At 56.5% G+C, this 27969-nt stretch overlaps 4 protein-coding genes across 15 annotated transcripts; all 4 read left to right on the forward strand.

Annotated features, from left to right (window-relative positions):
• Positions 1 to 63: 63 nt before the first annotated feature.
• LOC308184205 (class I histocompatibility antigen, F10 alpha chain-like) lies at positions 64 to 2895 on the forward strand. Its single transcript, XM_080571061.1, has 8 exons — positions 64 to 231; positions 353 to 616; positions 1291 to 1566; positions 1661 to 1933; positions 2009 to 2110; positions 2255 to 2287; positions 2454 to 2486; positions 2687 to 2895. Exons 1-8 carry the CDS (start codon positions 147 to 149, stop codon positions 2704 to 2706), a joined length of 1086 nt encoding a protein of 361 aa, XP_080427187.1. The 5' UTR covers positions 64 to 146; the 3' UTR covers positions 2707 to 2895.
• On the forward strand, positions 627 to 27931 carry LOC308184201 (class I histocompatibility antigen, F10 alpha chain-like). Of its 10 annotated transcripts, none has more exons than XR_013942601.1 (10): positions 627 to 910; positions 7611 to 7648; positions 7746 to 8027; positions 8931 to 9206; positions 9301 to 9573; positions 9657 to 9757; positions 9902 to 9934; positions 10107 to 10139; positions 10340 to 10612; positions 10914 to 11201. XR_013942601.1 is itself a non-coding variant. In XM_080571035.1 (9 exons), exons 1-9 carry the CDS (start codon positions 660 to 662, stop codon positions 27918 to 27920), a joined length of 1485 nt encoding a protein of 494 aa, XP_080427161.1. In that variant the 5' UTR covers positions 627 to 659; the 3' UTR covers positions 27921 to 27931. The 10 variants fall into 10 exon arrangements, 8 of the variants coding, with proteins under 8 accessions (XP_080427161.1, XP_080427159.1, XP_080427162.1 ...); XR_013942602.1 differs by having other exon boundaries at positions 10340 to 10584; XM_080571035.1 differs by lacking the exons at positions 10340 to 10612; positions 10914 to 11201 and adding an exon at positions 27723 to 27931.
• LOC308184206 (class I histocompatibility antigen, F10 alpha chain-like) lies at positions 16308 to 19139 on the forward strand. The gene is made up of 8 exons (XM_080571062.1): positions 16308 to 16467; positions 16589 to 16852; positions 17527 to 17802; positions 17897 to 18169; positions 18253 to 18354; positions 18499 to 18531; positions 18698 to 18730; positions 18931 to 19139. Exons 1-7 carry the CDS (start codon positions 16392 to 16394, stop codon positions 18706 to 18708), a joined length of 1035 nt encoding a protein of 344 aa, XP_080427188.1. The 5' UTR covers positions 16308 to 16391; the 3' UTR covers positions 18709 to 18730; positions 18931 to 19139.
• Positions 25099 to 27931, forward strand: LOC308184204 (class I histocompatibility antigen, F10 alpha chain-like). Of its 3 annotated transcripts, none has more exons than XM_080571060.1 (8): positions 25099 to 25257; positions 25385 to 25648; positions 26313 to 26588; positions 26683 to 26955; positions 27039 to 27140; positions 27285 to 27317; positions 27490 to 27522; positions 27723 to 27931. In XM_080571060.1, exons 1-8 carry the CDS (start codon positions 25179 to 25181, stop codon positions 27740 to 27742), a joined length of 1080 nt encoding a protein of 359 aa, XP_080427186.1. In that variant the 5' UTR covers positions 25099 to 25178; the 3' UTR covers positions 27743 to 27931. The 3 variants fall into 3 exon arrangements, with proteins under 3 accessions (XP_080427186.1, XP_080427184.1, XP_080427185.1); XM_080571058.1 differs by lacking the exon at positions 27723 to 27931 and adding an exon at positions 27613 to 27713; XM_080571059.1 differs by having other exon boundaries at positions 25147 to 25257; positions 25367 to 25648.
• Positions 27932 to 27969: the final 38 nt, after the last annotated feature.

Genomic DNA, 27969 nt, shown 5'->3' on the forward strand with positions numbered 1-27969 from the left:
GGACCGCGATCTACCCGGCGCCCGGTGACGTCACGAGAACACCGGTTAGTCATTGGTAGACTCGCGGCGGAGCCGCCAATCGCGTCGCGGGGTGGAGCCGTCGGATACCTTCGAGCTCCGGAGGCGGTTTGGGGCACAGCGGAGCCATGGGGCCGGGACGGGTGGGGGTCCTGGAGCTGGGCCTGGGCCTGGGGCTGCTGTTGCTGGGGGTCCTGGGCGGAGCAGCGAGCGGTGAGTGCGGGCGGGGCCATGGGGCTCTCCCGGCACAGGGACCCCCCGGGCCTCCCCTTCCGGGGCACCCTGGGCTCGGCCTCCCCTCGGGGCTGCCCCTCAGCCCCAACTCTCCCCGCAGGGCCCCACTCCCTGCGCTATTTCTTCTACGCGGTGTCGGACCCGGGCCCGGGGCTTCCGCAGTTCGTGATTGTGGGGTACGTGGACGGGGAGGTCTTCGTGCGCTATGACAGCGAGACCCAGAGGATGGAGCCCCGGGCGGACTGGATGGCGGCCAATGTGGACCAGCAGTACTGGGACAGGGACACTCAGAGCTCACGGAGTAATGAGCAGATTTATCGTGTGAATCTGGACACGCTGCGGGAGCGCTACAACCAGAGCAGGGGTGAGAGGGGGCCGGGCTGTAGCTCTGACGGGGGCGGGAGTGGATGCCGTGGGGCAGGGGGGAAAGGGAGTTTCCAGCCCCACTGAGGCCTGGCCCTGCCCCAACACTGCTGCCCCAGCCCCAGCCGTGCTGTTGGGTCCATGCCTGGTGTCGCTGTCAGGGGGCTCCCAGCTGCCCTGTCCCAGCCCCACGGTGCTTGGGGTCCCTTGTCCCAGACCCAGAGGGGTGCTTCCAGACCCAACCCAGCCTCTTGCCACCCCCATGCTGCTCAGAACCCCCTGTCCTGGAGCTGGGGAGCTCCAGGTGACCCCATCCCAGCCCTTCAGCATCCCCACAGCAGTCAGGGCCCCCAGAGCCAGAGGGGCTGCTGCCCCCATTGTCCCAGCCCCTTGCTTTCCCCATGGTGCTTCAGGCCCCCACCCCAAAACCTGAGGGATTTCCCCTACCCCATCTCACCTCCTCGTCACCTCACAGCATTTACAACCCTGTACAAGGCCCTTGCTGCCCCAAAATACTCTGGTGAGTATTTTGGGGCAGCACCAGGCTTGCAGGGATGCAGGAGTCTGTGACAGGGCATTGTGTGGCACCTGCATGTGCTGCCGGAGAGGTCTGCAACTTGTTAAAGGGCCGGGACTGTGGCTGCCCCTCACCCCCTGTCCCTGGCTATGTTACAGGCTCTCACACACGGCAGCGTATGTTTGGCTGTGACCTCCTCGAAGATGGTAGCATCAGAGGCTTTGAGCAGCACGGCTATGATGGGAAGGACTTCCTCGTCTTTGACAAGGACACGCTGACATTCACTGCAGCTGATGCTGGGGCACAAATCACCAAGAGAAAGTGGGAGGAGAAAGGGATTGTTGCTGAGCAGAAGAAGCACTACCTGGAGAACACCTGCATTGAGGGGCTGAAGAAATATGTGAGCTATGGGAAGGCTGCACTGGAGAGGAGAGGTGAGGTCGAGGGAGGATTCAGCACCAGGCTGTAAGCAGGATCAGGGCCAGTGCAGGGAACTAAGCCCGGCTCTGGCTGCCACCCCCCCCCCAGAGCGCCCCGAGGTCCGAGTGTCGGGGATGGAGGCCGACAGGATCCTGACCTTGTCCTGCCGCGCTCACGGCTTCTACCCGCGGCCCATCTCCATCAGCTGGCTGAAGGACGGCGTGGTCCAGGAGCAGGAGACCCAGAGGGGGAGCACCGTGCCCAACAGTGACGGCACCTACCATGCCTGGGCCACCATCGAGGTCCTGCCAGGGGACAGGGACAAGTACCAGTGCCGTGTGGAGCACGCCAGCCTGCCCCAGCCTGGCCTCTTCTCGTGGGGTGAGCCCAGCAGCATGGGGTGTGTGGGACTGGGGTGCTTGGGGGCTCCCTCCTGACGGCCCTAATTTCTCCCAGAGCCACAGTCCAACCTGATCCCCATCGTGGCGGGGGTGGCTGTTGCCGTTGTGGCTGTCATTGCTTCCCTGGCTGGATTTGCTGTCTGGAAGAGCAAGCAGGGTAAGGTGTCTGTGCGGGTGAGGCAGAGGGGTGCGGGAGGAAGGCAGGGGCTGGAGGGGCTGTATGAGGAGCTGGGGCACCTTTGGGAGGCCCCCAGCCTGGCCGTGACATGTGGCTGGTGCTGATGTCTCTTTCTGTCTGCAGGGAAGAAGGAGAAGGGCTACAACGTGGCACCAGGTGAGTGACAGCGATGTCCCCAGCCTCTGCCCATCACTGGGGCTGTCTTGGGGCTCTGGTTTCTCTTGGGGCTCCCAGCACAGCGGTGCTGTGTTCCACTCTTGGTGCTGCTGCCCTTCCTGTCCGAGCTCCTGTGCTTGGGCTTATGGATGCTCCTCTCTTGCAGGCAGTGACGGGGGATCCAACAGCTGGATCGCAGGTACAGAATGAGGCTGGGGGTTCAGGCAGGAGCCCCAGGGAGGTTTTGGGGTCCCAGCTTGTTGTGTCCCTCTGTGGTACCCACACACAGGGTGCTGCTGTGCCCAACCACTGCTTGGATTCCCTGGGAAGACTCCTGGAGCAGTGGGTTTGGGACAGGGACATGGCCCCATGTGGCGCTGTCTCTTCTTGTCCCTGCAGGGAGCAACCGCAGTGTCTAACCACTCTGCTTCAGCCCGTGAGGGACCAGCTGGCCCCATGTGCACTTTGTGCTGCAGCTGGATGTGGCCCCGTTCCCCCAAAATATCACATCTCCTATCTGCTACTGCAAGAGCAACGCCACAGCATAATTGCATCTGCACGCCTTCAAACAAAATAAACAGCCCAATGATCTGCTGATTTGCCACAAAGCGTGTCTGGTGTCTGACCTGGAGTGGCGTGTGGGAGCAGGTGGGCAAGGTGCTCCTGTCCCGGCCTGGTAGGTCAGGGTTGTCCGGAGAAGCTGCGTGGGTTAAGTTGGGGAGGCGTCGAGGGAGGCTGGGAGCTGCATGCAGAAAGAGCTCAGCACAGTGAGCCTATGCGTCAGTACAGCAGAGGCCTCTTCTGTCTGGGTGAATTCATTGTTTGCCAGGACTTGTCACGAGAAAGAGAATCACAGAGGGGCTGGGGTTGGATGGGAGCCACAAGGATCACTGGGTCCAAATCCTGGGTCCTCAAAGGGCCACCCAAAAAATGAGACCTTGTATCTGAGAGTGTTATCCAACTTTAAACTCCGGCAGGCTTGATGCTGTGACCAGTTCCCTGTGGACCTCGTTCCAGTGCCTGACCACCCTGTTGGTGAAGAAACCTTTTCTTGACATCAAGCCTGAACCACCCCGGTTGCAGCTCCAAGCCATTTCCTCAGGTCCTATCACTGGTCACTGTGAGAAATAAGTTGTGGTTTTGCAGTAGAAACTTCCACTAACCTTGCATATTCAGAAGTGATTGTGCAGGCTTAACGGTGGGGGATATGTTAAGCAGATAAGGGGACAGGGGACAGACTGTCCCAAAATAAGGAGGATGTCTTAAAATAAAAAAAAAATTGCAGGCCCCTCCAGTCACAAGAGAAGGAAAAAAAGGTGGGGAAAAGGTGAAATTAATGGTTGGTCAAATAAAATTGTACATGCATGGTATAGTAATAAGTGTCGAGTAGTTTGAGAACCTGTAGTACTCAGCCAATGAGGAAATGGGGGAGGAATCAAGTGTTGGGTAATAGGGAACATAAGGTTATGATATACTTTTGCTGTGCGCTCCTGCTTGCAGGATGCCCACCACTGCAAACACAAAAATTCTGCTTCAGTGAGATCCTCGCCTAAGCCTGTGTTATTGGCTGCAGATTGTTTCTCACAAATTCGGGGCTCATCCGGGATCCAGTCGCCTTTTGGGTAGCCCCATTACCACTGCAGCAGGAAGGCATGCCCCGCTGATTTCAGCCTGTGCCTTGGAGACGGTGGTTGTGCAGAGAGCAGACAAAGAACCGAGACTGGTTAAGAAGACAGGATCGGTGAAGAGTTAGGGAAGAAAGCAAGGTAGGCACTCTGGCTTTGAGAACTGACCCGGTAACTCTGTGCACAGACCAAGGTAAGAAATATGAAGCATTGCCTTGGGGGTCAGGCAAGACTAGTGTGTGAAGCGTGACTGAGATGTACTTCTGCATGAAGCAAGTGTGGAGCCCTGATCCATGGTTATGTAGCTCTGCGAGGGGCACAGCTTGAGACGGATGAAGCAAGAGTAGAAGGGAGAAAGGAAGAGTCTTGGGGAAATCTGGTATATGGTGCTCCCTTACATGGTATAGAGCTCAGCAGTACGCCGGGGAATCTGGTTAACCCGTGAGTGTACGGTACCCCATGCACAGTACAGTGCTTGGCAGTACACCCCCATTTTCTAGAACTGGAATGTTAGTGTGTGGTACCCTGCAGGAGGTAAATTTCTGTAGCAGCACACTGACAAGGGCTGGGGAAAAAAGGGAAATAAGTCTTCCAGGGGACAGGGAGCTATCCCTGGGGCAGTGAAATGATAAAAATAAATTGATTAAGTGCTGTGCATTAATCTGGACAAAGGAACCAGCCTGCTCCACCACGGAGCCCTTATCTAACATGGGGCAGCTGCTGGATTCTTCTGACAGAGGCCACCTTTGCAGCCCCCTTCTACCAAAACCTTGCCACATAAACCCAATGCACTGGGGCAGCTAGGTCGTTGCCGGCCCGTAAAATACCAGGGCTTAAATTAACTGATGAAACCCTACAGTGACAGGGGTAGAAGGGACTGGGATAACAGTGCTACTTTTTGGGGACACCAAGCTGAGACTAGGGGATACAATGATCACTGGGCAATTATTTTATGTCTCCGAGCAGGAGATTGGGTTCTGATATGAACAGGGAGGGAACTGAAGCTACAACATGAGTGGGATGTACTGTTCCAAGTACTCCAGACTACTGAGACAACAGTAAGAACAGCTGAGAAATGGTGGACTCATTACACTCATTACACCAGCATGAAGGCATCAGTTGACCCCGAGACCCGAGAGATTCTTCCTATAGGAGAACCTTTAAAATTAAAAAATTAGGAGGAAGTGTGAATCTTAATTGTAAACGAATATTTAACTTGTCCTTAGGAAAAATTAACGAATACCACCTATTATTGGGGAAAAGTGTTGGATTACATAGAATTAGAGTGTTGCCAGGGTATTCTGTTTTTTATGTTCGTATGAATATCATTCTTCATCCTGATGGAGATTCAGGGGGCAATAATACTGACCCTGGGTGTGGAAATGTTACCTGTGAGGTAGGGAATTATCTATACTGTACCGAATATGGTAATTATAGGAGTGCTAATATATATAATGCACACCAAACACGGCGCAGGAGTCATTCGGTAACTGGATGGCCAGTTCTGAATGGCAAAGGGTGGTATTGGCTATGCGGTAATAAGGACAGGGAAGTGTTGCCCCTAGGATGGAAAGGAGCTTGCACCCTCAGGGCAATAATTCTGAACATAACTATTATTGAGGATATGCAAAACCAAAGCCCAGGCCTCCTTGAGGCCCACCTCCGCAAAATCAAGAGGACTTCAGTTAATCCTCTAGTGGAGAGGGGAATGGCTTTTCACAGTTCTGTGAGGTGGTTTATCCCTTGGTTAGGGGTGAATGAATTAGAAAAAGCTATTGTGAATATCTCAGCCATAGCTGAAGAATTAGAAAATAACACTTCAGATGTGATCTGGGCACTGCAAGAGGAGTTGACAAGTCTGTCAGAGATAGTATTCCAGAATCTAATGGTACTGGATTTATTACTGGACTTGTGAAGAGGGGTTTGCACTATAATTAATGCTAGTTGCTGTATATATGTAGACCAAACGGGGCGAATTGAGACGGATCTCAAAAATACTGGGGAGAAAACCAAGATCTTACATGAGGTGGTCCAAGATGAGGCTTCCTGGGGATTTAAAGACATTTGGGAAAAATTGACCTTGTGGTTGCCTGGATGGGATTGGGTCAAGCAACTGTTTTATAGTATTATAGTAATAATGGCATTGTGTATCTGTCATCCCCCATGACATCCAAATAAAAATATTGCGCCCTAGTGTTTTAAAACCTCAGAAGTAGAGGATGTGAAGAGCTGCAAAAACAACAGGAGTAAGAAAAGAAGAGGGGGGGATTGTGGAAAAAAAGTTATGCTTTAACCAGGGTTCTCACAGCCAGTCCCACAGTGTAAGCAGCTGAACCCGTCTGTGGCACCTCTCCTGCAACCCTCTATTGATTTGCCAGATCAGACTGGCCCTTTCAATACCCTTCTCTTTGACCAGCAGCACCCATGAAAAAACTACCTGTGCTCCCCAGTCCCTTACTGCTGCTCCCAGGGCTCTGTAATCCCTCTCGACGCTCCTCTGACTGCTCCTGGCTCTGTCACTCGTGCCCATGTGAAACAGCAGCAGATAAGAGCCCTTAGGCTGTAGGAGGCTTGGCAGACTCTCGGTGACAGCCCTGATACAGGACCCCCGTGAGCAGCAGACTTCTCTCAAGAGCTGATTGGGTCAGCAGATGGATGCCTCAGTACCTCTCAGAAGAGTCTCCTGCTGCTATTACCCTTGGCCTTTCCTTAGTGGGACTGGTTGTTAGGGGAATAGACTGGGCTCTCTTACTCATCCCCTACCCCCTGCCACGAGTCTTTTCTGTCTGTAGAGAGGTGAAGCAGTTCTGTAAGGGCACCTGAGGATTTGGGGAAAGCGTCTTCCTCCTGCTGGCACTTGACTTATCAGCTTCCTCTCTCTGCATTATCAGCCCCACTTCTTCTGGGAGTGCTGATGGGGTATTTTGGGGCTATTTGGCTATGGGCTGTGGGTTCCCTGCCGACTGTGCAGGATCCAGCTGTCCAACTCCTCCTCAGCCTCCCTACTGCTGCGCAGCCTTCTCCCTGCCTCCTGCAGCTCGGCCCCCTGCTGCCGGCATTCCTCCAGCTGGGCACCCCTTGGCAGGCAGGTCTGCCACCTGCCCCAGGGGACAGGCCTGGGCACTTCCAGCAGCCTGAAGTCTGCAGGGCAGCCTCACCCCTCGGCAGCTCCATCTGGGTGGAGGCATCAGCCACCGCTGGAGCAGGCAGTGCAGACCACCCAGCCAGAGCCACAGCCCCTGCCCAGAGACAAGTGCCCACCGTTCTGTCTCGAGGATCGGTGAGGCGTGCACCCTTGGCCCGTGAAGGCCCGGGTGCACAGTGCAGGTGTTCCCATCGCTACATGGCTGGCCCTGCTGCCCCCGGGCGCCGCTGCAGCCCACGGCAGGGCCGAGAAACGCGGGGTTTGTGGGGGTGCAGGGTCCGGGTGGGGCCGGGGTTTCCCGGTCCCCCGCGCTACCTGCAGCGCTTTCGCTTTCGCTTCTGGCAGCCTGTGGGACCGCTATTTGCCCGGCGCCCGGTGACGTCACGAAAACACCGGATAGCCATTGGTAGGCGCTCTGCGGAGCCGCCAATCGCGTTGCGGCGCGGGGCCAGAGCAGTGGGATGCCTTCGAGCTCCAGAGGGGGCTTGGGGCAGAGCGGGGCCATGGGTCCGGGACGGGCGGGGGGCCTGGGCCTGGAGATTGGCCGGGGGCTGCTGCTGCTGCTGGGGGTCCTGGGCGGAGCAGCGAGCGGTGAGTGCGGGTGGGGTCGGCATCCGGAACCCCCGGCCCTCCCCATCCCCTCCCGGGCCCCCCCCGGGCTCAGCCTCCCCTCGGGGCTGCCCCTCAGCCCCCTCTGTCCCCGCAGGGCCCCACTCCCTGCATTATTTCTACACCGGGGTGTCGGACCCGAGCCCAGGGATGTGGCAGTTTGTGGCCGTGGGGTACGTGGACGGGGAGGTCTTCGTGCGCTACGACAGCAAGACTCAGAGGACGGATGCCATGGTGGACTGGATGTTGGCCATCGATGACCAGCAGTACTGGGACAGGAACACCCGGAACTTTCAGAATTCTGAGCAGGTTTTCCGTGTGGGCCTGGACATACTGCGGGAGCGCTACAACCAGAGCAGGGGTGAGAGTGGGCAAGGCCGCAGCTCTGAGGGCTGCGGGAGTGGATGCCGTGGGGCAGGGGGGAAAGGGAGTTTCCAGCCCCACTGAGGCCTGGCCCTGCCCCAATGCTGCTGCCCCAGCCCCGGCTGTGCTGTTGGGTCCATGCCTGGTGTCGCTGTCACGGGGCTCCCAGCCGCCCTGTCCCAGCCCCACTGTGCTTGGGGTCCCTTGTCCCAGACCCAGAGGGGTGCTTCCAGACCCAACCCAGCCCCTTGCCACCCCCATGCTGCTCAGAACCCCCTGTCCTGGAGCTGGGGAGCTCCAGGTCACCCCATCCCATCATTTAGGTTGGATGTTAGGAAGGACGTCTTTACTGAAAGGGTTGTTAGGCATTGGAATGGACTGCCCAGGGAGGTGGTTGAGTCGCCATCCCTGGAGGTCTTTAAAAGACGTTTAGATGTAGCCCTCAGTGATATGGTTTAGTGTAGGACTTGTTAGTGTTAGGGCTGAGGTTGGACTAGATGATCTTGGAGGTCTCTTCCAACCTAGACGATTCTGTGATTCTGTGATCCCAGCCCTTCAGCATCCCCACAGCAGTGAGGACCACCAGAGCCAGAGGGGCTGCTGCCCCCATTGTCCCAGCCCCTTGCTTTCCCCATGGTGCTTCAGACCCCCACCCCAAAACCTGAAGGATTCCCCCCACCCATATCAGCTCCTCGTCACATCACAGCATTTACAACCCCATACAAGGTCTTCGCTGCCCCAAAGTACTCTGGTGCTGGGCCCCAGCCCAGCCTTGCAGGGGTGCAGGACTCTGGGACAGGGCAATGTGTGGCACCCGCATGTGCTGCTGGAGGGGTCTGTGCCTCATTAAAGGGCCAGCACTGTGGCTGCCCCTCATGCCCTGCCCCTGGTTGTGTTGCAGGGTCTCACACGCTGCAGTGGATGTATGGCTGTGACCTCCTTGAGGACAGTAGCATCAGAGGTTTTGATCAGCTTGGCTATGATGGGAAGGACTTCATTGCCTTAGACAAGGACACGCTGACGTACACTGCAGCGGACGCTGGGGCACAAGTGACCAAAAGGAAGTGGGAGGAGGAAGGGACTTCTGCTGAGCGGAAGAAGCACTACCTGGAGAACACCTGCATTGAGTGGCTGAGGAAATATGTGGGCTATGGGAAGGCCATGCTGGACAGGAGAGGTGAGGCCGAGAGGGGATGCAGCACCAGGCTGGAAGCAGGAGCAGGGCCAGTGCAGGGAGCTAAGCCCGGCTCTCGCTGCCACCCCCTCCTCAGAGCACCCCGAGGTCCGAGTGTCGGGGATAGAGGCCGACAGGATCCTGACCTTGTCCTGCCGCGCTCATGGCTTCTACCCACGGCCCATCTCCATCAGCTGGCTGAAGGACGGCGTGGTCCAGGAGCAGGAGACCCAGAGGGGGAGCACCCTTCCCAACAGTGACGGCACCTACCATGCCTGGGCCACCATCGATGTCCTGCTGGGAGACAAGGACAAGTACCAGTGCCGCGTGGAGCACGCCAGCCTGCCCCAGCCTGGCCTCTTCTCGTGGGGTAAGCCCAGCAGCATGGGATGTGTGGGACTGGGGTGTTCAGGGGCTCCCCCTCCCCATTCTGATGGCCCTAATTTCTCCCAGAGCCGCAGTCCAACCTGATCCACATCATGGCGGGGGTGGCTGTTGCTGTCGTGGCTGTCATTGCTTCCCTGGTCGGATTTGCTGTCTGGAAGTGCAAGCAGGTTAAAGTGCCTGGGTGGATGAGGCAGAGGGGTGTGGAGGAAGGCAGGGGCTGGAGGGGCTGTGTGAGGAGCTGGGTCACCTTTGGGAGGCCCCCAGCCTGGCCGTGACATGTGGCTGGTGCTGATGCCTCTTTCTGTCTGCAGGGAAGAAGGAGACGGGCTATAACGTGGCACCAGGTAAGTGATGGTGGCAGTGATGTCCCCAGACTCTGCCCATCACTGGGGCAGTCTTGGGGCTCTGGTTTCTCCTGGGGCTCCCAGCACAGCGGTGTCGTGTTCCGCTCCTGGTCCTGCTGCCCTTCCTGTGCCAGCTCTTGGGCTGGGGCTCACGGCTGCTCCTCTCTTGCAGGCAGCGATGGGGGATCCAGCAGCTCAAACGCAGGTACAGAACGAGGCTGTTGGTTCAGGCAGGAGCCCCAGGGAGGTTTTGGGGTCCCAGCTTGTCGTGTCCCCTTGTGGTACCCGCATGCAGGGTGCTGCTGTGCCCAACCACTGCTTGGATTCCCTGGGAAGACTCCTGGAGCACTAGGTTTGGGACAGGGACGTGGCCCCATGTGGCGCTGTCACTTCTTGTCCCTGCAGGGGGCAAACCCAGTGTCTAACTGCTCTCCTTCAGCCCGTGAGGGACCAGCTGGCCCCATGTGCACTTTGTGCTGCAGCTGGATGTGGCCCTGTTCCCCCAATCTCTCGCATCTCCTATCTGCTACCACAAGAGCAACGCCACAGCATAATTGCATCTGCACGCCTTCAAACAAAATAGCCCAATGATCTGCTGATTTGCCACAAAGCATGCCTGGTGTCTGACCTGGAGTGGCGTGTGGGAGCAGGTGGGCAAGGTGCTCCTATCCCAGCCTGGTGTGTCAGGATTGTCCGGAGAAGCTGTGTGGGGAGGTTGGGGACGCATCAAGGGAGGCTGGGATCTGCATGCAGAAAGAGCTCAGCACAGTGAGCCTATGCGTCAGTACAGCAGGGGCCTCTTCTGTCTGGGTGAATTTATTGTTTGCCAGGACTTGTCACAAGAAAGAGATTCACAGAGGGGCTGGGGTTGGATGGAGCCACAAGGATCACTGGGTCCAAATCCTGGGTCCTCAAAGGACCACCCAAAAAATGAGACCTTGTATCTGAGAGTGTTATCCAACTACTTGAACTCCAACAGGCTTGATGCTGTGACCGGTTCCCTGTGGACCTTGTTCCAGTGCCTGACCACCCTGTTGGTGAAGAAACCTTTTCTTGATATCAAGCCTGGACCACCCCGGTTGCAGCTCCAAGCCATTTCCTCAGGTCCTATCACTGGTCACTGTGAGAAATACGTTGTGGTTTTGCAGTAGAAACTTCTACTAACCTTGCATATTCAGAAGTGATTGTGCAGGCTTAACGGTGGGGGGTATGGTTGTCATGGTAATGGTTGGTCAAATAAAATTGTACATACATGGTATAGTAATAAGTGTTGAGTAGTTTGTGAACCTGTAGTTCTCAGCCAATGAGGAAACAGAGGAGTTATCAAGTGTCAGCTAATAGGGAACATAAGGTTATGATATACTTTTGCTATTCGCTCCTGCTTCCAGGATGCCCACCATTGCAAACACAAAAATGCTGCTTCAATGAGATCCTCGCCTAAGCCTGTGTTATTGGCTGCAGATTGTTTCTCACAAATTCGGGGCTCATCCGGGATCCAGTCTCCTTCTGAGTAGCCCCATTACCACTGCAGCCAGAAGGCATGCCCCGCTGATTTCGGCCTGTGCCTTGGTGACGGTGGTTGTGCAGAGAGCTGACAAAGAACCGAGACTGGTTAAGAAGACAGGATCGGTGAAGACTTAGGGAAGAAAGCAAGGTAGGCACTCTGGCTTCGAGAACTGACCCGGTAACTCTGTGCACAGACCAAGGTAAGAAATATGAAGCATTGCCTTGGGTCAGGCAAGACTAGTGTGTGAAGCGTGACTGAGATGTACTTCTGCATGAAGCAAGTGTGGAGCCCTGATCCACGGTTCCGTAACTCTGCGAGGGGCACAGCTTGAGATGGATGAAGCAAGAGTAGAAGGGAGAAAGGAAGAGTCTTGGGGAAATCTGGTGTATGGTGCTCCCTTACACGGTAAAGAGCTCAGCAGTACACTGGGGAATCTGGTTAACCCGTAAGTGTACGGTACCCCATGCACAGTACAGTGCTTGGCAGTACACCCCCATTTTCTAGAACTGGAATGTTAGTGTGTGGTACCCTGCAGGAGGTAAATTTCTGTAGCAGCACACTGACAAGGGCTGGGAAAAAAAGGGAAATAAGGCTTCCAGGGGACAGGGAGCTATCCCTGGGGCAGTGAAATGATAAAAATAAATTAAGTGCTGTGCATTAATCTGGACAAAGGAACCAGCCTGCTCCACCAGAGGCCCCTCCACAGGCTGCAGGGGAACTTCTGCTGCATGCCTAGAGCACCTCCTGCCCTCCTTCTGCACTGACCTTGGGGTCTGCAGGGCTGCTTCCCACTCCTCGCTCCAGCTGGGCACCCCTTGGCAGGCAGGTCTGCCACCTGCCCCAGGGGACAGGCCTGGGCACTTCCAGCAGCCTGAAGTCTGCAGGGCGGCCTCACCCCTCGGCAGCTCCGTCTGGGTGGAGGCATCGGCCACCGCTGGGGCAAATGGTCCAGACCACCCAGCTGGAGCCACAGCCTCTGCCCAGAGGTGAGTGCCCACCATTTTGCCTTGAGGATTGGTGAGGCACGCACTATTGGCCTGCGCAGGCCCAGGTGCGGAGTGCAGGTGTTGCTGGTGCCTCCCACCCTCATGGGGCACCCTCATGGGGTGCCCTCCTGGTTCTCTCCTGCACCAGTGGCCATGCCAGGCCCGGCTGAGGCACCACACACAACACACCATGTTGGCCACACTCCCCAGGGGATGCTCAGGGGACACTGAGGGGTGGCCACCCTCACTGCTGGACCTGCCCATGGCTCATTGGCTGCTTTGGAGGAGCTGCCGGCCTTGGGCATGTCTCTGTGCTCCCCTGGGGCTTCCCCAGCTCAGGAAACCCCCCTGTAGGCTGCAGTGAGTCAAGGAACATCTGCTGGGTTGGCAAGGGAGACATTGCAGAAGATTTTGAGTGTAGCGCTAGTTGTTTATGACGGGCGAGAGGAAATGGAGAAGGTGGACACAATGAATGCACAAAAGAGAACCGAGGAACAGGAAAATAATTTATGGGTGGCAGTGCTCACGAGGAGTTTGCAGGCTAGAGGAGGAAATAGAGGAGTCCAAGGAAGGGGAAAGTCAGACCCTGGTTCTGGGTCAAGAAAGAGGGACTGGATAAAGGGAGAGGAATAATAGGGGAGAAAGCAAAGAATGCTACTACTGTGGGAACATGGGGCCGGCTTTTACAGACTGTGGGTACCAGGGCTGGGGGAACTGACTACACCTGTAACCGCGGGCACCAAGGATGAGGAAATAGAACCCATCTCCTGGGAAGTGGAAAGGGAAAAGGCATTCAAAGCTATTAAAGATGCCTTAACATCTGCCCCTGCGCTGGGGCTCCCAGATTACTCAAAGCCTCTTGATTTATATGCCTAGGAGCAGGGTCCGGCACATGTTCTTGTTAAAGTTCCTGCAGTCGGTAGCTGCCCATCTCTCCCATTCGTCCAGATCCCTCTGCAAGGCCTCTCCACCCTTGATGGAATCCACAGATCCTCCCAGTTCAGTGTCATTATCAACAACTTGATTGACATCTGTATTGATCAGTTTATGAATGCCATATCTCAAGTGGACAATGCAATAGATTGCTGGCATTGTCAAAAAAAAAAAAAAAAAACACCAAACACTGGATACTGAACTCTGGTGCTTAGCAAAACCAGTCCATGAAACATTTTGATATCAACCCAAGTCATCATACTTATTCCACGATGCTATAAATTATCAGCCACAGCCTGTCAAAGCATGCTCATGTTGTTGTCCAACAGAAAGTTTGGATTCCTTACCCAGTGTGCAATGAGCCTATCCACACACTAGGTCGAGATATTGTCTATTTCAGAATTGTGCAAGTGCCAGGTGGTTTCTTGCTAAGCTGGCACACCTAAGGATTTTCCATGCCACATTTTATACAATCTCTTATCACTACATGTACATGTTAGCACAATCCTCTAATTTCTAATTGGTTACATAATGAGCATACTGGTGATTTGACAAAATTGTTCTGTGCATCTTCAGAGGGGAAGGGTCTCTTGTTGGGCTGGGGTCTCTCAGCCTAGGGACATGATTTTTACTATTCTAATGAGGATAGTTCTCATTAGTATTAGAGCATTAGAAACTCATACCTTTGTTTTTTAGCCAAGTATTTTCAAAATGTTGATTAGTAGCACATTCAGTAGTACATGTGTTGGATGTTTCCTTACCAAATGGTCTTTCTGATTAAGTAGTTTTTTTATGAATCATCCTTTAGATATCCTCAAGGCCTGGATCATCTTGCCCTTGCCTTGAAGTACATGTTTTACAGCTTTTACCACAAAACAAATTTAACAATACAAACTTAAATTGTTACTGGCATCAATATGATTAGGCCCCATGGTGCATTACAATGCACCAGCAATTCAGTACGGGTGGGAATAACAAGCAGTTGTTATAACAGACCTGAAAACCTCATCGGCCTGTGACAGCGAATCAGCCATTACCATAGAAGGTGCTTTTAATGGTTTGAACTCCTGGAATCTTACATGGAATGTCAGCAATAAAAATTGCCAAAGATGCTCGAATTTCACTGTTCTTTACTTTACACACTATTGTACGGGTTCCAACCCACACCAGTTGGCTGCTGGACACCACAGGCTGGGCTGGGTTGGGGTGAGTTAAGGGATGTCAGGAGCCTGGCTATCTCCTCCAGCTGCTGCAGCCCAGAACCCTCCTGCCTGGTCACTGGAACCAGTACAGACCAGGACAGGCAGGAACACCCAGTGCCATCCTGCCCAGATGTTGGAGCCCAGCTGGGTGCCCAGGGACCTGGCATTTCTGCCCAGGCTGAGGTAAGCAGCTGCCACTTTCCGAGGGTCAGCCAGCAGCCAAGCTGAGCACAGGTCTCACAGACAGACAGACGGACAGACACACACACACACAGACACACGTGTCCAGTCACAGAGACTCTCACCCCCAGCAGCCAGCACCAGGCCCATGGGCTGTGACTCGCCACCCCACTCCAGCTGCTGGCCCTGAGCCCTGTACTGGCCTCACTCACCCTCACCGCAGTCCCTAAATTGAAGAAAATGTTTAATGAGAAGTTACAAGAAGACAGGATAGACTGGTGGTTGGGCACAGCGCTCAGCCAGACAAGCACTGACTGGTCCTATTTCACACACAGCTGGCCCCTTTCCTTCCTTTTCTGCCTCCCCACCTCTTTGTTCCTTCTGCTCCCCTGCCCTGCACATCCCCCACCAGTCCCACACCACTCCCAGTCCAAGGTGCTCCTGGTTCACATCTTATCAGTCGCAAAGTCCAGGCTGATCTTCCTGGAAGCAGCGCCTCTGCTTGCTTGCTTGCCAACAGGGAGCATGACGGGGACGTTCCTTTCTTGTCACTGTGCCCATGTTGGTTCTGTCAGGTCTGTGTCCAGCTAGAGGTTGGTTTCTGCTTGGTTTCCCCCTTTTCCATTGGTTTCCAATGCATGAGGTCTCCAAACAGCCTTGCTGGAAGAAACACTCTCGCTCTCCCATGCCCCCATCAGTCAGTGTGAGTGAGCAGCTTTGGTTCCCACCACTGCCACCTGATCAGGCTTATGTCCCCATCTGGTCTTCTTTATGGCTTACTCTTTTTCTTATTATCCCTCATCCCACTGAAGGAGGTCCTTGGTCAGATTCCCCTAGGGAGCAGAAACTCTCCTTCCACACACCCTTACAGCCTGCCTGGGCTGCGCAGCAAGCAGTGTCCTGGGCTGCAGCAGGAGCCGTGTTGGAGCAGGCCGAGGGAGGTGATCCTTCGCCTCTGCTCAGCGCTTGTGGGCCCAGTGCTGGGCTCCCCAGCACAAGAGAGACCTGGAGAAAGTCCAACCAGAGTCACAAAGGGGATGAAGGTGCTGGAGCACAGGGGGCTCCATCTGAGCACCGGGAAACTTTGTCACGGTGTGGGCAACCACGTTATGGCACAGGTTGGTGGGGTGTGCGTCCTTGGGCACATTCAGAAGCCACATGGGCACGGCCACAGACAACTGGCTGAGTGGCCCTGTCCCGCCTGGTCTGCGGGTGGAGGGCAGGAGGTGGCGATGGAGATGGCCCCCAGCGGGGTCCTGCCTGATGCCAGCTGCCCCCGCTCCTGGGCACAGCCCCGAGGGGGACACGTCCTGGGTGCCCCATCGCTGAGTGGGTGGCCCTGCTGTCCCCGGGCACCGCTGCAGCCCACGGCAGGGCCGAGAAACGCGGGGGTTGCGTGGGGGGGGGAAGGGTCCGGGTGGGGCCGGGATTTCCCTGTCCCCAGCCCCCGCCGCGCGCTGCCCGCAGCGCTTTCGCTTTCGCTTCTGGCAACCTGCGGGACCGCGATCTACCCGGCGCCCGGTGACGTCACGAGAACACCGGTTAGTCATTGGTAGACTCGCGGCGGAGCCGCCAATCGCGTCGCGGGGCGGGGCCGGAGCCGTCGGATACCTTCGAGCTCCGAAGGCGGCTAGGGGCAGAGTGGAGCCATGGGGCTGGGGCGGGTGGGGGTCCTGGAGCTGGGCCTGGGGCTGCTGCTGGGGGTCCTGGGCGGAGCAGCGAGCGGTGAGTGCGGGCGGGGCCATGGGGCTCTCCCGGCACTGGTACCCCCCGGGCCTCCCCTTCCGGGGCACCCCGGGCTCGGCCTCCCCTCGGGGCTGCCCCTCAGCCCCAACTCTCCCCGCAGGGCCCCACTCCCTGCGCTATTTCTTCTACGCGGTGTCGGACCCGGGCCCGGGGCTGCCGCAGTTCGTGATTGTGGGGTACGTGGACGGGGAGGTCTTCGTGCGCTATGACAGCGAGACCCAGAGGATGGAGCCCCGGGCAGACTGGATGGCCGCCAATGTGGACCAGCAGTACTGGGACAGGGACACTCAGAGCTCACGGAGTAATGAGCAGATTTATCGTGTGAATCTGGACACACTGCGGGAGCGCTACAACCAGAGCAGGGGTGAGAGCAGGCCGGGCTGTAGCTCTGACGGGGGCGGGAGTGGATGTCGTGGGGCAGGGGGGAAAGGGAGTTTCCAGCCCCACTGAGGCCTGGCCCTGCCCCAACACTGCTGCCCCAGCCCCAGCCGTGCTGTTGGGTCCATGCCTGGTGTCGCTGTCACGGGGCTCCCAGGCGCCCTGTCCCAGCCCCACGGTGCTTGGGGTCCCTTGTCCCAGACCCAGAGGGGTGCTTCCAGACCCAACCCAGCCCCCTGCCACCCCCATGCTGCTCAGAGCCCCCTGTCCTGGAGCTGGGGAGCTCCAGGTCACCCCATCCCAGCCCTTCAGCATCCCCACAGCAGTCAGGACCCCCAGAGCCAGAGGGGCTCCTGCCCCCATTGTCCCAGCCCCTTGCTTTCCCCATGGTGCTTCAGGCCCCCACCCCAAAACCTGAGGGATTTCCCCTACCCCATCTCACCTCCTCGTCACCTCACAGCATTTACAACCCTGTACAAGGCCCTTGCTGCCCCAAAATATTCCGGTGAGTATTTTGGGGCAGCACCAGGCTTGCAGGGATGCAGGAGTCTGTGACAGGGCATTGTGTGGCACCTGCATGTGCTGCCGGAGAGGTCTGCAACTTGTTAAAGGGCCGGGACTGTGGCTGCCCCTCACCCCCTGTCCCTGGCTATGTTACAGGCTCTCACACACGGCAGCGTATGTTTGGCTGTGACCTCCTCGAAGATGGTAGCATCAGAGGCTTTGAGCAGCATGGCTATGATGGGAAGGACTTCCTCGTCTTTGACAAGGACACGCTGACATTCACTGCAGCTGATGCTGGGGCACAAATCACCAAGAGAAAGTGGGAGGAGAAAGGGATTGTTGCTGAGCAGAAGAAGCACTACCTGGAGAACACCTGCATTGAGGGGCTGAAGAAATATGTGAGCTATGGGAAGGCTGCACTGGAGAGGAGAGGTGAGGTCGAGGGAGGATTCAGCACCAGGCTGGAAGCAGGAGCAGGGCCAGTGCAGGGAGCTAAGCCCGGCTCTGGCTGCCACCCCCCCCCCAGAGCGCCCCGAGGTCCGAGTGTCGGGGATGGAGGCCGACAGGATCCTGACCTTGTCCTGCCGCGCTTACGGCTTCTACCCGCGGCCCATCTCCATCAGCTGGCTGAAGGACGGCGTGGTCCAGGAGCAGGAGACCCAGAGGGGGAGCACCGTGCCCAACAGTGACGGCACCTACCATGCCTGGGCCACCATCGATGTCCTGCCGGGGGACAAGGACAAGTACCAGTGCCGCGTGGAGCACGCCAGCCTGCCCCAGCCTGGCCTCTTCTCGTGGGGTAAGCCCAGCAGCACGGGGTGTGTGGGACTGGGGTGGTCTGGGGCTCCTCCTTCCCCTGCTGACGACCCTAATTTCCCCCAGAGCCACAGTCCAACCTGATCCCCATCGTGGCGGGGGTGGCTGTCGCCGTTGTGGCTGTCATTGCTGCCCTGGCCGGATTTGCTGTCTGGAAGAGCAAGCAGGGTAAGGTGCCTGGGCGAATGAGGCAGAGGGGTGCGGGAGGAAGGCAGGGGCTGGAGGGGCTGTATGAGGAGCTGGGGCACCTTTGGGAGGCCCCCAGCCTGGCCGTGACATGTGGCTGGTGCTGATGCCCCTTTCTGTCTGCAGGGAAGAAGGAGAAGCGCTACAAGGTGGCACCAGGTGAGTGACAGCTATGTCCCCAGCCTCTGCCCATCACTGGGGCTGTCTTGGGGCTCTGGTTTCTCTTGGAGCTCCCAGCACAGCGGTGCTGTGTTCCACTCCTGGTGCTGCTGCCCTTCCTGTCCGAGCTCCTGTGCTGGGGCTCATGGCTGCTCCTCTCTTGCAGGCAGTGACTGAAGATCCAGCAGCTGGATCGCAGGTACAGAATGAGGCTGGGGGTTCAGGCAGGAGCCCCAGGGAGGTTTTGGGGTCCCAGCTTGTCGTGTCCCTCTGTGGTACCCACAAAAAGGGTGCTGCTGTGCCCAACCACTGCTTGGATTTCCTGGGAAGACTCCTGGAGCACTAGGTTTGGGACAGGGACATGGCCCCATGTGGCGCTGTCTCTTCTTGTCCCTGCAGGGAGCAACCCCAGTGTCTAACTGCTCTGCTTCAGCCCGTGAGGGACCAGCTGGCCCCATGTGCACTTTGTGCTGCAGCTGGATGTGGCCCTGTTCCCCCAACCTCTCGCATCTCCTATCTGCTACTGCAAGAGTAACGCCACAGCATAATTGCATCTGCACGCCTTCAAACAAAATAAACAGCCCAATGATTTGCTGATTTGCCACAAAGCGTGTCTGGTGTCTGACCTGGAGTGGCATGTGGGAGCAGGTGGGCGATGTGCTCCTATCCCAGCCTGGTAGGTCAGGGTTGTCCGGAGACGCTGCATGGGGAAGTTGGGGAGGCATCGAGGGAGGCTGGGAGCTGCATGCAGAAAGAGCTCAGCATAGTGAGCCTCCGCGTCAGTACAGCAGGGGCCTCTTCTGTCTGGGTGAATTTATTGTTTGCCAGGACTTGTCACGAGAAAGAGAATCACAGAGAGGCTGGGGTTGGATGGGAGCCACAAGGATCACTGGGTCCAAATCCTGGGTCCTCAAAGGACCACCCAAAAAATGAGACCTTGTATCTGAGAGTGTTATCCAACTGTTTAAACTCCGGCAGGCTTGATGCTGTGACCAGTTCCCTGTGGACCTTGTTCCAGTGCCTGACCACCCTGATGGTGAAGAAACCTTTTCTTGACATCAAGCCTGAACCACCCCGGTTGCAGCTCCAAGCCATTTCCTCAGGTCCTATCACTGGTCACTGTGAGAAATAAGTTGTGGTTTTGCAGTAGAAACTTCCACTAACCTTGCATATTCAGAAGTGATTGTGCAGGCTTAACGGTGGGGGATATGTTAGGCAGATAAGGGGACAGGGGAATGTCCCACTGTCCCAAAATAAGGAGGATGGCTTAAAATAAAAAAAAATTGCAGGCCCCTCCAGTCACAAGAGAAGGAAAAAAAGGTGGGGAAAAGGTGAAATTAATGGTTGGTCAAGTAAAATTGTACATGCATGGTATAGTAATAAGTGTCGAGTAGTTTGAGAACCTGTAGTACTCAGCCAATGAGGAAATGGGGGAGGAATCAAGTGTTGGGTAATAGGGAACATAAGGTTATGATATACTTTTGCTGTGCGCTCCTGCTTGCAGGATGCCCACCATTGCAAACACAAAAATTCTGCTTCAGTGAGATTCTCGCCTGAGCCTGTGTTATTGGCTGCAGATTGTTTCTCACAAATTCGGGGCTCATCCGGGATCCAGTCGCCTTCTGAGTAGCCCCATTACCACTGCAGCAGGAAGGCATGCCCCGCTGATTTCAGCCTGTGCCTTGGTGACGGTGGTTGTGCAGAGAGCTGACAAAGAACCGAGACTGGTTAAGAAGACAGGATCGGTGAAGAGTTAGGGAAGAAAGCAAGGTAGGCACTCTGGCTTTGAGAACTGACCCGGTAACTCTGTGCACAGACCAAGGTAAGAAATATGAAGCATTGCCTTGGGGGTCAGGCAAGACTAGTGTGTGAAGCGTGACTGAGATGTACTTCTGCATGAAGCAAGTGTGGAGCCCTGATCCACGGTTCCGTAGCTCCGCGAGGGGCACAGCTTGAGATGGATGAAGCAAGAGTAGAAGGGATAAAGCAAGAGTCTTGGGGAAATCTGGTGTATGGTGCTCCCTTACACGGTAAAGAGCTCAGCAGTACACTGGGGAATCTGGTTAACCCGTAAGTGTACGGTACCCCATGCACAGTACAGTGCTTGGCAGTACACCCCCATTTTCTAGAACTGGAATGTTAGTGTGTGGTACCCTGCAGGAGGTAAATTTCTGTAGCAGCACACTGACAAGGGCTTGGAAAAAAAAGGGAAATAAGTCTTCCAGGGGACAGGGAGCTATCCCTGGGGCAGTGAAATGATAAAAATAAATTAAGTACTGTGCATTAATCTGGACAAAGGAACCAGCCTGCTCCACCAGAGGCCCCTCCACAGGCTGCAGGGGAACTTCTGCTGCATGCCTAGAGCACCTCCTGCCCTCCTTCTGCACTGACCTTGGGGTCTGCAGGGCTGCTTCCCACTCCTCGCTCCAGCTGGGCACCCCTTGGCAGGCAGGTCTGCCACCTGCCCCAGGGGACAGGCCTGGGCACTTCCAGCAGCCTGAAGTCTGCAGGGCGGCCTCACCCCTCGGCAGCTCCGTCTGGGTGGAGGCATCAGCCACCGCTGGGGTAGGTGGTGCAGACCACCCAGCTGGAGCCACAGCCTCTGCCCAGAGGTGAGTGCCCACCATTTTGCCTTGAGGATTGGTGAGGCACGCACTATTGGCCTGCGCAGGCCCAGGTGCGGAGTGCAGGTGTTGCTAGTGCCTCCCACCCTCATGGGGCACCCTCATGGGGTGCCCTCCTGGTTCTCTCCTGCACCAGTGGCCATGCCAGGCCCGGCTGAGGCACCACACACAACACACCATGTTGGCCACACTCCCCAGGGGATGCTCAGGGGACACTGAGGGGTGGCCACCCTCACTGCTGGACCTGCCCATGGCTCATCGGCTGCTTTGGAGGAGCTGCCGGCCTTGGGCATGTCTCTGTGCTCCCCTGGGGCTTCCCCAGCTCAGGAAACCCCCGTGTAGGCTGCAGTGAGTCAAGGAACATCTGCTGGGTTGGCAAGGGAGACATTGCAGAAGATTTTGAGTGTAGCGCTAGTTGTTTATGACGGGCGAGAGGAAATGGAGAAGGTGGACACAATGAATGCACAAAAGAGAACCGAGGAACAGGAAAATAATTTATGGGTGGCAGTGCTCACGAGGAGTTTGCAGGCTAGAGGAGGAAATAGAGGAGTCCAAGGAAGGGGAAAGTCAGACCCTGGTTCTGGGTCAAGAAAGAGGGACTGGATAAAGGGAGAGGAATAATAGGGGAGAAAGCAGAGAATGCTACTACTGTGGGAACATGGGGCCGGCTTTTACAGACTGTGGGTACCAGGGCTGGGGGAACTGACTACACCTGTAACCGCGGGCACCAAGGATGAGGAAATAGAACCCATCTCCTGGGAAGTGGAAAGGGAAAAGGCATTCAAAGCTATTAAAGATGCCTTAACATCTGCCCCTGCACTGGGGCTCCCAGATTACTCAAAGCCTCTTGATTTATATGCCTAGGAGCAGGGTCTGGCACATGTTCTTGTTAAAGTTCCTGCAGTCGGTAGCTGCCCATCTCTCCCATTCGTCCAGATCCCTTTGCAAGGCCTCTCCACCCTTGATGGAATCCACAGATCCTCCCAGTTCAGTGTCATTATCAACAACTTGATTGACATCTGTATTGATCAGTTTATGAATGCCATATCTCAAGTACACAATGCAATAGATTGCTGGCATTGTCAAAAAAAAAACAAAACCACCAAACACTGGATACTGAACTCTGGTGCTTAGCAAAACCAGTCCATGAAACATTTTGATATCAACCCAAGTCATCATACTTATTCCACGATACTATAAATTATCAGCCACAGCCTGTCAAAGCATGCTCATGTTGTTGTCCAACAGAAAGTTTGGATTCCTTACCCAGTGTGCAATGAGCCTATCCACACACTAGGTCGAGATATTGTCTATTTCAGAATTATGCAAGTGCCAGGTGGTTTCTTGCTAAGCTGGCACACCTAAGGATTTTCCATGCCACATTTTATACAATCTCTTATCACTACATGTACATGTTAGCACAATCCTCTAATTTCTAATTGGTTACATAATGAGCATACTGGTGATTTGACAAAATCGTTCTGTGCATCCTCAGAGGGGAAGGGTCTCTTGTTGAGCTGGGGTCTCTCAGCCTAGGGGCATGATTGTTACTATTCTAATGAGGATAGTTCTCATTAGTATTAGAGTATTAGAAACTCATATCTTTGTTTTTCAGCCAAGTATTTCTAAAAAGTTGATTAGTAGCACATTCAGTAGTATGTGTGTTGGATGTTTCCTTACCAAATGGTCTTTCTGATTAAGTAGTTTTTTTATGAATCATCTTTTAGATATTCTCAAGGCCTGGATCATCTTGCCCTTGCCTTGAAGTACATATTTTACAGCTTTTAACACAACACAAAGTTAACAATACAAACTTAAATTGTTACTGGCATCAATACAATTAGGCCCCATGGTGCATTACAATGCACCAGCAATTCAGTACAGGTGGGAATAACAAGCAGTTGTATTTACACCTGATATTATAATCACACCCCAGTGGGGCTGCTTTTTTAATGTCACAGCATAGGCGCTTGTCTTGATGCTGACCTGAAAACCTCATCGGCCTGTGACAACGAATCAGCAATTACCATCGAAGGTGCTTTTGATGGTTTGAAGTCCTGGAATCTTACATGGAATGTCAGCAATAAAAATTGCCAAAGATGCTCAGATTTCACTGTTCTTTACTTTACACACTATTCTACCTGTTCCAACCCACACCAGTTGGCTGCTGGACACCACAGGCTGGGCTGGGTTGGGGTGAGTCAAGGGATGTCAGGAGCCTGGCTATCTCCTCCAGCTGCTGCAGCCCAGAACCCTCCTGCCTGGTCACTGGAACCAGTACAGACCAGGACAGGCAGGAACACCCAGTGCCATCCTGCCCAGATGTTGGAGCCCAGCTGGGTGCCCAGGGACCTGGCATTTCTGCCCAGGCTGAGGTAAGCAGCTACCACTTTCCGAGGGTCAGCCAGCAGCCAAGCTGAGCACAGGTCTCACAGACAGACAGACGGACAGACACACACGCACACAGACACACGTGTCCAGTCACAGAGACTCTCACCCCCAGCAGCCAGCACCGGGCCCATGGGCTGTGACTCGCCACCCCACTCCAGCTGCTGGCCCTGAGTCCTGCACTGGCCTCACTCACCCTCACCGCAGTCCCTAAATTGAAGAAAATGTTTAATGAGAAGTTACAAGAAAACAGGATAGACTGGTGGTTGGGCACAGCGCTCAGCCAGACAAGCACTGACTGGTCCTATTTCACACACACCTGGCCCCTTTCCTTCCTTTTCTGCCTCCCCACCTCTTTGTTCCTTCTGCTCCCCTGCCCTGCACATCCCCCACCGGTCCCACACCACTCCCAGTCCATGGTGCTCCTGGTTCACATCTTATCAGTTGCAAAGTCCAGGCTGATCTTCCTGGAAGCAGTGCCTCTGCTTGCTTGCTTGCCAACAGGGAGCATGACGGGGACGTTCCTTTCTTGTCACTGTGCCCATGTTGGTTCTGTCAGGTCTGTGTCCAGCTAGAGGTTGGTTTCTGCTTGGTTTCCCTGTTTTCCATTGGTTTCCAATGCATGAGGTCTCCAAACAGCCTTGCTGGAAGAAACACTCTCGCTCTCCCATGCCCCCATCAGTCAGTGTGAGTGAGCAGCTTTGGTTCCCACCACTGCCACCTGATCAGGCTTATGTCCCCATCTGGTCTTCTTTATGGCTTACTCTTTTTCTTATTATCCCTCATCCCACTGAAGGAGGTCCTTGGCCAGATTCCCCTAGGGAGCAGAAACTCTCCTTCCACAAACCCTTACAGCCTGCCTGGGCTGCGCAGCAAGCAGTGTCCTGGGCTGCAGCAGGAGCCGTGTTGGAGCAGGCCGAGGGAGGTGATCCTTCGCCTCTGCTCAGCGCTTGTGGACCCAGTGCTGGGCTCCCCAGCACAAGAGAGACCTGGAGAGAGTCCAACCAGGGTCACGAAGGGGATGAAGGTGCTGGAGCACAGGGGGCTCCATCTGAGCACCGGGAAACTTTGTCACATTGTGGGCAACCACGTTATGGCACAGGTTGGTGGGGCGTGCGTCCCTGGGCACATTCAAAAGCCGCATGGGAACAGCCACAGACAACTGGCTCTGAATGGTCCTCTCCCGCCTGGTCTGCGGGTGGAGGGCAGGAGGTGGCGATGGAGATGGCCCCCAGCGGGGTCCTACCTGATGCCAGCTGCCCCCGCTCCTGGGCACAGCCCCGACAGGGACACATCCTGGGTGCCCCATCGCTGAGTGGGTGGCCCTGCTGTCCCCGGGCACCGCTGCAGCCCACGGCAGGGCCGAGAAACGCGGGGGTTGCGTGGGGGGGGGAAGGGTCCGGGTGGGGCCGGGATTTCCCTGTCCCCAGCCTCCGCCGCGCGCTGCCCGCAGCGCTTTCGCTTTCGCTTCTGGCAACCTGCGGGACCGCGATCTACCCGGCGCCCGGTGACGTCACGAGAACCCCGGTTAGTCATTGGTAGACTCGCGGCGGAGCCGCCAATCGCGTCGCAGGGCGGGGCCGGAGCCCTGGGATACCTTCGAGCTCCGAAGGCGGCTCGGGGCAGAGTGCAGCCATGGGGCCGGGGCGGGTGGGGGTCCTGGAGCTGGGCCTGGGGCTGCTGCTGCTGGGGGTCCTGGGCGGAGCAGTGAGCGGTGAGTGTGGGTGGGGCCATGGGGCTCTCCCGGCACAGGGACCCCCCGGGCCTCCCCTTCCCCTCCCGGGCCCCCCCGGGCTCGGCCTCCCCTCGGGGCTGCCCCTCAGCCCCCCCTGTCCCCGCAGGGCCCCACTCCCTGCGCTATTTCTACACCGCGGTGTCAGACCCGGGCCCGGGGCTGCCGCAGTTCATCAGCGTGGGGTATGTGGATGGGCATCTCATCGACCACTACGACAGCGAGACCCGGAGGACGGAGCCCCGGGCAGACTGGATGGCGGCCAATGTGGATCAGCAGTATTGGGACAGGGAGACTGAGATCTCACAGAACGCTGAGCAGATTTTCCGCGTGGATCTGGACACACTGCGGGAGCGCTACAACCAGAGCAGGGGTGAGAGCGAGCCGGGCTGCAGCTCTGAGGGCTGTGGGAACGGGTGCTGTGGGAGGGGTGGGGGGGTCCCCAGCCCCACTGAGACCTGGCCCTGCCCCCACGCTGTTGCCCCAGCCCCGGCCGTGCTGTTGGGTCCCTGCCTGGTGTCGCTGTCACGGGGCTCCCAGCCGCCCTGTCCCAGGCCCACGATGCTCTGGGTGCCTTGTCCCAGACCCAGAGGGGTGCTTCCAGACCCAACCCAGCCCCTTGCCACCCCCACGCTGCTCAGAACCCCCTGTCCCGGAGCTGGGGAGCTCCAGGTCACCCCATCCCAGCCCTTCAGCATCCCCACAGCAGTCAGGACCCCCAGAGCCAGAGGGGCTGCTGCCCCCATTGTCCCAGCCCCTTGCTTTCCCCATGGTGCTTCAGGCCCCCACCCCAAAACCTGAGGGATTCCCCCCACCCATATCAGCTCCTGGTCACCTCACAGCATTTACAACCCTGTACAAGCCCCTCGCTGCCCCAAAGTACTCTGGTGCTGGGCCCCAGCACAGTCTTTCAAGGGTGCAGGAGTCTGTGACAGGGCAGTGTGTGGCACCTGCATGTGCTGCCGGAGGGATATGCGCCTCATTAAAGGGGTGGGACTGTGGCAACCCCTCACCCCCTGCCCCTGGTTGTGTTTCAGGGTTTCACACGCTGCAGTACATGTATGGCTGTGACCTCCTTGAGGACGGCAGTATTAGGGGGTTTATGCAGGATGCCTATGAAGGAAGGGACTTCCTCACCTTTGACAAGGACACGCTGACGTTCACCGCAGCAGATGCTGGGGCACAAGTCACCAAGAGGAAGTGGGAGGAGGAAGGGACTGTTGCTGAGCGGAAGAAACACTACCTGGAGAACACCTGCATTGAGTGGCTGAGGAAATATGTGAGCTATGGGAAGGCTGCACTGGAGAGAAGAGGTGAGGTCGAGGGAGGATGCAGCACCAGGCTGGAAGCAGGAGCAGGGACAGTGCAGGGAGCTAAGCCCGGCTCTTGCTGCCACTCCCTCCTCAGAGCGCCCTGAGGTCCGAGTGTCGGGGATGGAGGCCAACAAGATCCTGACCTTGTCCTGCCGCGCTCACGGCTTCTACCCACGGCCCATCTCCATCAGCTGGCTGAAGGACGGCGTGGTCCAGGAGCAGGAGACCCAGAGGGGGAGCACTGTGCCCAACAGTGACGGCACCTACCATGCCTGGGCCACCATTGATGTCCTGCTGGGAGACAAGGACAAGTACCAGTGCCGCGTGGAGCACGCCAGCCTGCCCCAGCCCGGCCTCTTCTCGTGGGGTAAGCCCAGCAGCATGGGGTGTGTGGGACTGGGGTGGTCTGGGGCTCCCCCTCCCCCTCCTGACAGCCCTAATTTCTCCCAGAGCCACAGTCCAACCTGATCCCCATCGTGGCGGGGGTGGCTGTCGCTGTCGTGGTTGTCATTGCTGCCCTGGCTGGATTTGCTGTCTGGAAGAGCAAGCAGGGTAAAGTGCCTGGGCGGGTGAGGCAGAGGGGTGTGGGAGGAAGGCAGGGGCTGGAGGGGCTGTGTGAGGAGCTGGGGCACCTTTGGGAGGCCCCCAGCCTGGCCGTGACATGTGGCTGGTGCTGATGCCTCTTTCTGTCTGCAGGGAAGAAGGAGAAGGGCTACAACGTGGCGCCAGGTGAGTGATGGTGGCAGCAATGTCCCCTGCCTCTGCCCATCAGTGGGGCAGTCTTGGGGCTCTGGTTTCTCTTGGGGCTCCCAGCACAGTGGTGCTGTGTTCAGCTCGTGGTGCTGCTGCCGTTCCTGTGCCAGCTCCTGGGCTGGGGCTCACGGCTGCTCCTCTCTTGCAGGCAGTGACGGGGGATCCAGCAGCTCGAACGCAGGTACAGAACAAGGCTGGGGGTTCAGGCAGGAGCTCCAGGGAGGTTTTGGGGTCCCAGCTTGTCATGTCTCCCTGTGGTACCTGCATGCAGGGTGTTGCTGTGCCCAACTGATCCTTGGATTTCCTGGGAGGACTCCCAGAGTAGTAGGTTTGGGATGTAGATGTGGCCCCATATGACGCTGTCTCTTCTTGTCCCTGCAGGGAGCAACCCCAGTGTCTAACCGCTCTCCTTCAGCCTGTGAGGGACCAGCTGGCCCCATGTGCACTTTGTGCTGCAGCTGGATGTGGGCCCGTTCCCCCAACCTCTCGCATCTCCTATCTGCTACTGCAAGAGCAACGCCACAGCGTAATTGCATCTGGACGCTTTCAAACAAAATAAACAGCCTAATGATTTCCTGATTTGCCACAAAGCGTGCCTGGTGTCTGACTTGGAGTGGTGTGTGGGAGC

Source organism: Anser brachyrhynchus (genome assembly GCF_964034855.1).
Source record: "Anser brachyrhynchus genome assembly, chromosome: 30".
In the NCBI taxonomy this organism is placed as follows: domain Eukaryota; kingdom Metazoa; phylum Chordata; class Aves; order Anseriformes; family Anatidae; genus Anser; species Anser brachyrhynchus.